Source organism: Alligator mississippiensis, chromosome 4 (assembly GCF_030867095.1).
Source record: "Alligator mississippiensis isolate rAllMis1 chromosome 4, rAllMis1, whole genome shotgun sequence".
Lineage (NCBI taxonomy): Eukaryota > Metazoa > Chordata > Crocodylia > Alligatoridae > Alligator > Alligator mississippiensis.
The window spans coordinates 185483509-185494608 of record NC_081827.1 but is presented as its reverse complement, the minus strand read 5'-3'; the positions used below and the strand labels follow the sequence as shown (position 1 = coordinate 185494608).

Genomic DNA, 11100 nt, shown 5'->3' with positions numbered 1-11100 from the left:
TTCTATCCACCTTACAGTCCATTCATCCAACTTGTACTTCCTTAGCTTGCCTGAGAGGATGTTGTGGGAGACCGTATCAAAAGACTTGCTAAAGTCAAAGTATAACACTAAGTCACAAAGTCACCTCACTAATGAAAATTCTTGCCATCTACACAAGCATTTTTTCCATATTTGCCCAAAGCACAGTACATAGGCATGTGAAACTTCTGTCCCCTCTCCCCAAAACACCCCTTTAGATCCATCCTACAATTCAAATACACCCAATATATAATGGAATGCTTAAATTAGTAGACCCTTTTCTCAAGTATGGCCTTGTTTTACTTGTATCCTTTTCTTAGGATAATTGTTGTCTTCTCAACAGACAAAAAGAAAACTATAAATTAAAACAAAGTTCTGGTCAAACTGGACAGGTCCAGCAAGATAGACCATTTGCTGAATGGGAATTGATTTCTCAAGTGAAAAAAATATCAATAGACTTCTCTCCCGTTGGGCAAAAATTTTGCAACTCTCATCTGAGCAAACTATTTTTTAAGCACCGGAGTAGGGGGGGAGGTGGAGAGTTGTTCCACGTGACAGGTTTTGAATGCAACAGCTTTTCCTGTGCAAGTCCTCTGGAAGAGCCTCTCTCAATATTTCCCCCTGCTATACTTATTGTATAAATACAAAGTTAACAAAAACCACCTCCACCTTTCAAAAGATGGTTTATTGTGCATGGTTCTTTTCAGTGGCTCCGTTCTATCTGGCTGTTTCTCTGCTTTTAATTCCCCACTGGTGTAATCTGAGCACATTCTTTTTATAGCACGCGCACGCACGCACACACACACACACACAATACTAATTTAGAACTGTCTGACTTTGTACCCTGTATTAAAATGTTTCCCACAAGCAAAGTATTGAAAAAGTCCAGCTTTGACTGTATTCCTGATCACCCACTCAACTCAGATTTGGTAAAAAAATTGAAGTATGCTCTGGAAACCGGGAATAAGAAGACAGTGACGGATTTGATTTGTACCGAAGTTAAGCACGTGAATGCCACCATAGAACTATCGAACGATGACTGGATGAAGGAACCTTCAGCTCAGCTGCACCCTTTGGTGCTAGTAGGTAACTGTGATGTTTCCTGTTAAAAAAAAGGAGGAGAGAGATATGCCTATCATAGAATGTCAATTTCTTTTTAATTATGGGAAAAACTAGCATTCATGACAGGGAAGATGTTTGATAGATGAAGTCTTGTTTTCCAGTGAATTAGAGCTATTCCAGCAGGTTTGCCAGGCTACAAGCTGGTACACAAAAAAAATCATCAAACTTCAAGCTGGGTTAATCACACCAGTCCCACTTCTTTACTGAATTCTATGGTATGCTTGTTTGTTGTATTTAAAGCAACCAGACATTATGCAGGTATGCTGGCTCCCCCCTACATGCAGCAACTAGGTCAGAATCAAAGAGCAAATTGGGGGGGGTTTGCATTTTAAGGAGCATTTCTCAGTTCTACCATGTGTTAGAATGATTTCCAAGCAGGTAACTTCTGTAAGTTTTACCATTAATTTCCTCCTCTGCCAGTAAAACAGAATTTGAACCAGTCTTTCAGAACAAAGCCAAGAACTGAATGGTCAAGAACTGAAAGAACTGAACTCACTAGCCCACATTCTGGGCACGATGCTTGGTTTTTTTTTGGTTGCAAACCTTGCACTCAGCTCTTTGATCAGTCCCATATTAATGCGCCTCCTTTGCTTCTTTGGCTTCACGTTGCTGATCCCCAAATTCCTCCCCTAAAGAGATCAGGGTTATTCCACTTCCTTTACAGCTGTGTTTTCAAACCAGGAGGATTTCATGTTGTACTGAAACAGTCACTACCAACCCCCAAAATACTTATCATTCAACTCTTTGTGGGACTTTGAACTGGACCTTTAAAAGAAAGCCTTTATACCAGACTTTAAATACTGCTTCATTTTTAAAAAGTAAAGCAACCAGAAATTATGTTGTATTTAAATTATATTGTATTGCATTTATGTATACAATGTGCAAGAGGAATTGGTACAACTCTGTGGGTGCATCTACACATGCAATTAATTTGTAGCAATAAACTCCTGAGCAGTTTATCCCAGAGCCACTCCTGCCCTGCTCTGCCCCAGGCTCTGGGTGGCAGCATTGAGCAGCAGAGGGGCCAACTGGGGTATGAGGGTGCTGCAAGTGCAGAACCCTGTGGCTAGATGGCAGGTAGGAGACCCCCTTTGCTGACCGGGTACAATTTACACCAACAGTCAGCATCTACATGTGCATTTAATTGCAGTTAATTGCTATAATATAGTACTGTCCCTGACAGTGTTAATTAGTTTACTGCCACCTAATAGCATCACATGTATAGACACTCTCCTCTGCAGCTAATTAGTCTACTCTGCAGTAAAGGCATGTGTAGATGCAGCCTGTATGAACAATAAATACAACAGATAGATTAGATATCAACAGTGGTTTGTACCCATTTCTCACAGGAAGGCAGGAAATAGAGATGAGGCCTGAGCTTCGTAGGGATTTCTATAGCTCTCAAGACAGCCGCCAAACCTTCTGGATTTCTGTCTACACTGCAGCTGCTACAGATGTAAGGCTCTGCAACCTTAATAAAAATTCTTCATAAAAGAGAGCAAAAGGATGGGTTCTTTTTCTGGATACAAAAAGAGTGCTGCCCTGCTATTGTCTAATCCATGCAGGAGCATATTATTCTCCTATTTCTTCTGCTTTGAACAAAAAATTATATGAAACACTTTAAAACAAAGGAGAATCACAAGAAGGAAAGAACAGTAGGCAGACTAGCCAGGTGGGAAGAACTTAGCCTACAAAACAATCATTTAAATTTCTCTTTGCATTTCCCATTCAGTGCAGCATTAGACACAGGAGGGAGGCACCACAGGAGCAACTAGGGAGAAGAGAGGCAGAAGCAAGTGTTGTCAGGGGGCTGGCAGAATTAATGATTTACACCAGTTCTGTGAATAAGGATTTGGAAAGGCCACTACCTAAATACCTTGCATTAAATTAGTCTTTGGACTTTGCATTAAGTTACAAAGAGGGTAGATAAAGATGCACAGCCTAAAAGGATGGGTTTGTGGCTAATGGACTGACCTAAGACTCAGGAAATGTAGGTTTAATTTTCAGCTCTGCCATAGGCAGCTTTTGTTCATGTAGACAGTTTCCTAGCACCTGGTTTTCAAAGGTTTCATGAACCTTCTATAGCTGCAAGGATAAATTAACAAATACAATGCACTTAGAAACATATACTGGGGTACCCGGGGGAAGAAGACTGGGTGGTGATAATGTGGAGGAATTCAAGTCTTACTCTTCTTAAATTTGAAGTCAACTGGGTTCAAAGTTTGACAATCATTTCTCTCTGTCATCCCACATCTTTAAGCAAAAAAGTAAAATCTTGTTATTTCACACTGATGACTGAAAGCCCCATGGCAGGTTACAAAATTTCATGGATTAGCAATGAGGAGAACACATAGTTTAGTAGAGACAGGCTAATGCATCATACTATATGTTATGCATTGACTTTGACAAATGAAGTTTAATTATTTATAATGCTCCATGGTGTACTGGTAAGCATTCTCTAGTGTAATTTATGAAAATAATGAAGTCTTGGTAACATGAGACTTCGCTACTGTACTGAGCTGTTGCTGAGGAGTGAAGGAGAAACTGCTGTGAGAGACCATGTTATGGCGTGTGCTAATTAGCAAACTTCTACCGTAAGCAATGGAATTTCACAAGCTACGTGGCATGAGGTCAATTTGCCATAGCTTCACACATCATTACTCACTTTACCATTTTATAACAGCACACAGGGATACAATAATAGGAAGAGTTGCAACATCTACTAAACAGAAATTTGATTTCTTGTAAGTCAGTATGCAATTCAGGTGAAATTTATATGTGGGCATTAAGGAGATGAAGTAGCAAACAAACCTTTGAACTTCTTTGTTTATAATTACACAAAACGCTTTAATTTTTCTGCCTTCCTGAAACAAAGTTTACAAGGCTTCAGGGCAAGCAGCTACACTACTATTAGAGCTTGAAGGGAATTTTCTATTGAATCAAAATGATTTAAAGTCTATAACAGGTTTATAGGTACATTTTGTTGGAACAAAACATTTTGTCATTATTGACGCTGATAATTTCTTATGGAATTTTGACACATCTCATTAGGTTCTGGCAGAAACATTTGTCAGTTTTGTCAAACAGATTTTCTGACGGAAAACTTTCCCTCAAATTTTCTTCCCTAGCTCTACTTATCTAGTCACAAAAAAAAAAATAAAATCATTAAACCATTGACTGCAACATCCATATCCCCCTCCAAAGTTTGTACCATTATCATGTGAGGAGCTTTCATTTCCCCCCTCCAGTGTGCATTAGTTTGCAGGGACTGACACTGAACTGCATTTGCCATCAGGCTGCCCATTCACTTAACCTGGATGAGGGTATTTTGAAAACCCACGTTGTTCTTCCTGGTCTCAACTAACCAAAATAATTTGCATATCCACCCCCAATTCTCCCCCCACCCCACCCAAAATGCTCCCAAATTAGAATGGCAGATGTTTATTCTAAAATGTCACATTACACCAATATAAGCAACTGAACCAGATGCAGGATAACAAACAAAGGCAGGTTCAGGGGGGTGCAATGGCATAGATGCACCCCCACTTCCACAGTGTAGATCATCTGTTGGTAGCTCCAGTTCCCCATGCCCCAGTTGCCTGGGTCCCTGCAAAGTCTCAGGCATGGCTGGAGCCCCTGGCTGGTGTGGGACACCCAGAGGTACCAAATAGTGAGCAGGTGAGGAAGACTGGGATCCACCCTGCTGCAGCTGTCACCAACTGACTCAGGACCACTCCTGCCCCAATCCAGTTGCAGGCTGCAAGCAACCATTGTGCAGGGTGCTGGGGCTCAGTGGCAGCAGTGGGTGGGTCCCTGCTCCCTGCCCTTCACTGTTTCCCCTGCTGGCCCAGGGGCTCCAGTTGCAGGGGGCAGCTGTGCAGGGTGCTGGGCTTGACTGGGAACAAGTAGCAGTAGCCAGCAGTCCTCCTTACAGCACCTGCTCCCATCCAGTGGAAGACAGCCAGCAGGACGTGGCACAGAGTGGGAGCACCTGGAATGAGGGACCTTCCTGCCACCACTGTCCTAAGCTGAGCTCAGCATGACACAGCCGCTCACAGAAGCTGTGGCTGGAGTGAGACAGGAACACCTCTGGGGTCCCCCTGACCCTATGTCAGGTGAGGACAGTGGCAGCAACAGGTGCATCTCCCCTCCCTATGCTTAAAGGCAACTCTGGTCCAACCCTGTTGGAGATGGGGAATGGGAGGGGAGGTATCTGTGCAGGGGTGGGGGGCAAGAGGAGTAGGGGAAGGGAGGAAGGGAGTCTTACCTGCTTTGAGGACTCAAAAAAGTCCCTAGCAGTTGCTGCCCTGGCAGTCTGCCCATCTCCCACACCCCTTTTTTCAAATTCCTATATCCACCTATAACAACATAGAATCGGGTCCAAGAGCGTTAAGCTTCCACTTGAGGTATAAGCTTTTGTTAATAATTTAGATGAGTATGTTTATTGGATACATTTTGCTTTCTCCAAATTGCCTGCAAACAGATTGCTGGGTTGTTGTTTTTTTTCCAAATGTAATCCTTATTCAAAACCATTTCCTGATAATTTTGGTAGTTAGTACTGGGTCTTAACTTGTGAACAATAGCCTGTTGCAAGTATCTGATATGCCAATCTGAGGTGTTTAAACTGGATACCTAGGTCAAATGCCATGTTTCTGTTCTGTGAGTGAATAATCCGTAAAATAATTATGAATGTCAGCACTGCTGTGATAGAACAAGCTGTTTCTAGGAATCAGATGCCTCAGAAAAAGGAACCCTGCTCTGTAACAAGAGATTTCATCTCCCTCTATTCACAATAACAAAACAAGACTGAACAACAAGAAAAACAAAACTGGGATGTAGATCTTTGAAGACTCATTTCCACTAGGACACCACATTCAAAAACATGGCACAGAGTAAATGTAATTCATTGAAAGAGCAAAGAAAAGAAGCTCATGTGTCAACTGCATGTTCCCAAAGTTGTTTGCTAAAAGCAGGAATCTGGATCTTTAAAAATGCAGACTTTTACCTAACCCACCCTCTTAGGGAAAAATACTGCACAAAAAAGAACACTAGAATTTAAGCTCTAAAGAAGTTCTTCTCCTTAAAAAGCTTAAAATATATCGAACTAAATGTTTGCATTTACAACTTCAAATTTCATTTAATGACTAACATCCAATATTTGCTCAAAGACAACTTGTTTTAAAAATCTGAATAAGAGCTGCCCAAGTATCTTTTGCTCGGTTCAGTGCTGTATTTACATATTTGCAAATGAGTGAGTCATGCTTTACCATTATTTATTTTTAAATTCCTTACTAGTGGATTGTTGGACAAGAAATGTTTAGTGTTACCAACTCTTGTGCCCACCCTGATATACAGGGGCTTGGATTTTTTAAAATAATACAGCAAACTTAAATTTCACTTTAACAAAAACCCTTGTTCACTTGGTTGTGAGGAAAAGTTTTCAAACCTAACAAATATCAGAAGGAGACATGAGCCAAAAGGACATGATAACACCCAAAAATATACATTTTAAGATGCCACGATTTTTAAGCCAACCATATGATTTTGGAGCCCTTGGGGATGACAATCTTAATTGTTACAATTTTGGAGCCCTTGGGGATGACAATCTTAATTGTTACAATTTTGAGCCTTTATAGTGTTATGAACTAAGTTGTTATATAGCAGCTGAAGGGCAGTAAGTTGGTAAACATGCTCTTAACTTAGTCATTTCAGTTTGGCATATTTGTTCTTTCATGTGACAGGAATGAGTTTTCCTAATAATGTGAAATCAGCTCAGACAATTTAAGTCATTATTAATAGATACACTTGATCTGAGGAAGCAAAATGCTTAATGTTTTGTTAAATGAGGTGTACTCTGCAAACATCCATATTCAGAAAGAAGGTTAAAATACTATAACATATTAAAGATTAATGGTTGCAAGGCTACCGCTAATGGAGCAGGCACACTTGTGTGCTGTAACTTTATGGGCCTAATCCTGCAAAAGTAGATCCGAATAACTTTACTCATGTGAGTAACCCTACTGAGCAGCATACAACGTATAATTATGTGTATAAGTATTTTCAGGATCAGCCCCCAAAACTGTTACTTTGCATCAATTGATACCACCACTGTTTCTTACCTAGAGATTTTCATCACAGAAATTTAAGAACACTTTACATATGGAGCTCAGCATCATGATGCTTGTTTTACACACAGAGAAAAACACAGAGAGAAAAGTAAAATGACTTGCCCAAGGTCACCCAGAATGTCCATAGCAGATCTGGAGTTAGAAATCATGACTCCTGACTCCCAGTCCAGTGCACTATCCTCCAGGTCAGAGGTACTCATATTTTTGATCCCATGGTCCACCTTAACAACTACCGAGTAATGCACACAATGCTGGGTATGAGCTGGTATAGCCACCCTAGTGTGGCACTATGTGGGCAAAGGCAAGCACCATGCAGCTCTCTTTTTACTACCTCCGAAACAAGCAGCAGTACAGCTGTGTTAGCATGGTGTTGTAGCCAGGCTAACTGGCTCTGCCTCAGGGCTGTACTAAGTGACTTCCCATTCAGGAAACAGCACATGAGGAGCCACGTCATATCTCAGCACAACACAGGAACATTTGCAGTGGGATGGCCAGACCTCCCTATATCCACCTTTGCAGCCCACCCATGATAGCTAGAGCTTGCCATCAGGCCACAGATGAGCAGCTGAGAACAAGTTCTCCTTTCAAAGGTCATGCTGCCTCTCAAGGGAAGAAAGATGACCGAAATACCAAAACTCAGATCACAGTGGGACAGATTATTCAGGTGGGAAAGTTTCTTCCACCACAACTAGTCTCATTGGTTTCATCAGAGTGAGCAATGAGTCGCTTATTGCAGTCTGGCCCTCTGTTAGCAAAAGTTCCTGCTCTGTACGGTGACTGCAGAGAGCATTTTGTATAAAGACCACCAAGAGTATGTCATGTTCTCTAAGATCAGGGCATGATAGTTGACCATCACTGATGTTATTTCTGATCGAGCTACAATAAAATAATTAACTATTAACATATAAAATCATGAAAAACAAAGTAGTAGGTCTGCGAGTGAGAATGGCGCAGTCGCTGCAGTGACTTTACACTAGCATCCATCTACCTGGGGCAGCACAGAGCTCAGCCAAGGAGCAGGGTAAATCATCTCACGCCAGTCATGGTTATGCTGCAGCCAAGTTGTTGTCAGTGGCTAACACAAGAAAATTAAAGCTAAATTGGTCGTGCCTGCACTGCACTGCAGTCTGCTATGACTGCGGTGTAGACACACCCTAAGAGCTCACTGACGTACTGTCACTGAAGTTCTGCTGCCTGTTGAGCTGAACATTAATAGCAACTGCCTCATGATTATTTCCAGGCTGCAGGGTGGAGAGACTCTTCTAGTTTTAAAAACACAGTACACAATAAAGAAAGGGTACACTTTCCTCAAAGGCTGCGGTGTAGTGCAGAGAAGCAAGGAGAATTAGCATACATGGAGCTCTGTGGTGTTGCAGCAAGACAGCTTCCAGTACCCAAGCTAATTCATTTATGGTTAGTGCTACACTATGCTGCAGTCTACCCTGTAGAAATAATCAATATGACCACATTTCCTTCCCGTTGTGTGTGCCAATTTATGGTTTTGGTTTGGTTTTTTTCAAATTAAATGTTTTTGTGTTCCAAGCCAAATTAGCCAAATCAATTCCAAATCCATGATTCATTCAAAACCCACGTGACCCTACTACACGTGACCTGGGGCTTCAGATATTTCCAAATCATTTGGCAGGCATCCTATGTGCAGGCCAAGCCCATAGGCTTGGGGTTCAGATGCCCCTGAGTTTTGCTTGCCCTCAGCCATATGGCCATAAGAGCAAGCTAGGGAGGAATCTCCCAGTTCCATAAAGTGGGTATAAAGCCAAGATCTTCCCACTGGAAATGAAAGTGGGAGGTTAACTATACATTACCTCCACCCAGGTACTACCCCGTACCAGAAAAGTGGTCATCCCCTGTCCCTAGGAAAACTGCCTTAGTGGTCACGGTATTTCCCTTGTCAGGTAAGAGAAGATGTCTGCTAGATCATGGTGTCTCCCCATTTGTGATCTGTTAGATGAGGCAGTGTGGCTGGAACACCACACTAGGACCTGGGAGACCTGGGCTCTCTTTCTGCCTCTGCCACTGAGTTGCTGAATGACCTTGGGTGAGTCATTTTCCCTCTCTATGCCCATTTCCTATATAATGGATAATGAGACAGTCCTCAGAGGTTTACCTATGAAAAAGGTGTTAGTGCCAGTAACAGGCAGATAATATTTTAAGAGAGATTGGAAAATAAATATCCATCAGAGTTCTGATCATGATTGTTTCCAGTATTTTTTTATAAACTTTTAAAATTCATTTCTAGAACCTCAGGCATAAAATGCCATTTACAGAAAACAAAAGAAACTCAGAAGCACCTGATCCTAAAAGGAGCTACCCAGCTAAAGGATTGTCAAATGCCATTTCTCTCCACCAGATCCCCAGGGATGAGTTAGCTAAGACATGCTGTGTAATCTAGAAGCAAGCAAATCCAAGGTGTCAGGAAGTAAGCCACCTGGATAAAACACTAGCTTTTAAATTTCCAATTGCCATCACTGGTGCTAGGATTTCTCCCGTGTCCTAATCCAGTTTCCTTTCCTTGAACCAATGGGCACTGATACTGCCTCTGCAGCAATTTCAAAACCATCACTGAGAAATCAGCCCTGCTCACTCACTCCTGCCCTGTAGGCACTGCTGGCCAAAACCTGGGAAAGATTATCTCAGTCTCCAGTACACTCCTGGGGGTGGTGCTGGGCCCAGCACTGCCCTAACAACTACCATACAACATTTTTTCAGTATGCATCACACACAGTGCAGGAGCAAGCAGACTGGGCTCACTTCTCAGCAGTAGTTATAAGAGCACCTAGAAGGCTGTGTAGAAATGCCCCAGGTCTCTCACAGGTACTAAGATTGTACATCCCTACTAACAACTCATGACAATTTGAGTAAAAAAGCTGGAAGCTAGGAAGCATTATGCTCTTGCCTTTCTTAGCAACCTATCTAATAAGCTTTCTTTATTAACTGCTTATCCACCACAACACTTCTATGGACCCAAGGTTTGTTTGTTCGTTTGTTATCAGAAGCCCAGACACCCAGGATATAACTCCCCAATCCACACCAGTCCAAAAACAGTAACTCAATCCTGTTTATCAGGCCCACAGATTAGCTAAAAAGTATGGTTTATTGTTCCTAGCCTTGCCACAGCTGCTCACTGATGGAAAAAAAAATCTTGCCTTAGCTGGCATGTGAGTGAAGTAATTGAGATGGACTCTGTTACATGCACCACTCATGAATACTGAGGGATTTTTAAAATGCTGCCAGTCGTGACTATTTTTAACTGACATGTCAGCAATGCTTGTAATATTACTTGTCCCTGCACTGACCACAATGCCTGGTGTATTGTATGCAAATCAAAACTTATAACAAGAGGAAGATCAAATGTAGCTCTGATCAGGTCAATTCACTGTCCCTAGCTTTTTAAGGTCTGTTTAGATTCTGAGAATTTTCCTCCATTTCCCACTCATGTTACACACATCCCTCCCTTTCCATTTACAACATGTCCTCTTGCATAGACTTACACCAGGGTACGACTGCTCTGCCTGGACTGCTTATCCCACACAAGGAAGGTAATCTCTTTCTACAATAGCAGAGAGCTCATGGCATTCATAGTTGCTAATACTATGGTCAATAAAAGATCAGGAGCTGAAACCAGGTTTCCTCTACAGCAATACAAAATACTGCTATGAGTTTATTTGCTGGAATATAGCAAACTCCAAAAATACTAACCAAGTAGATTTATTCCAATTCAGCACTGCATATTCATTGCTGTCTTACACTCCTCCAGAATGTTTTCCTGCCATTGCTTAAAAGACAATTGTGGGAATCAGAAGGTTCAGCAGAG

At 41.8% G+C, this 11100-nt stretch overlaps 1 protein-coding gene across 1 annotated transcript in view; it reads left to right on the top strand.

Moving 5' to 3' along the window:
• The first annotated feature begins 867 nt into the window (after positions 1–867).
• ASB18 (ankyrin repeat and SOCS box containing 18) overlaps positions 868–11100 on the top strand; it is a 48994-nt gene continuing 38761 nt past the window's right edge. Inside the window, exon 1 of the mRNA XM_059725552.1 lies at positions 868–1104. Within this exon, the coding sequence (XP_059581535.1) occupies positions 873–1104 (232 nt within the window). The 5' untranslated portion in view covers positions 868–872. The remainder of the gene's footprint in view (positions 1105–11100) is intronic.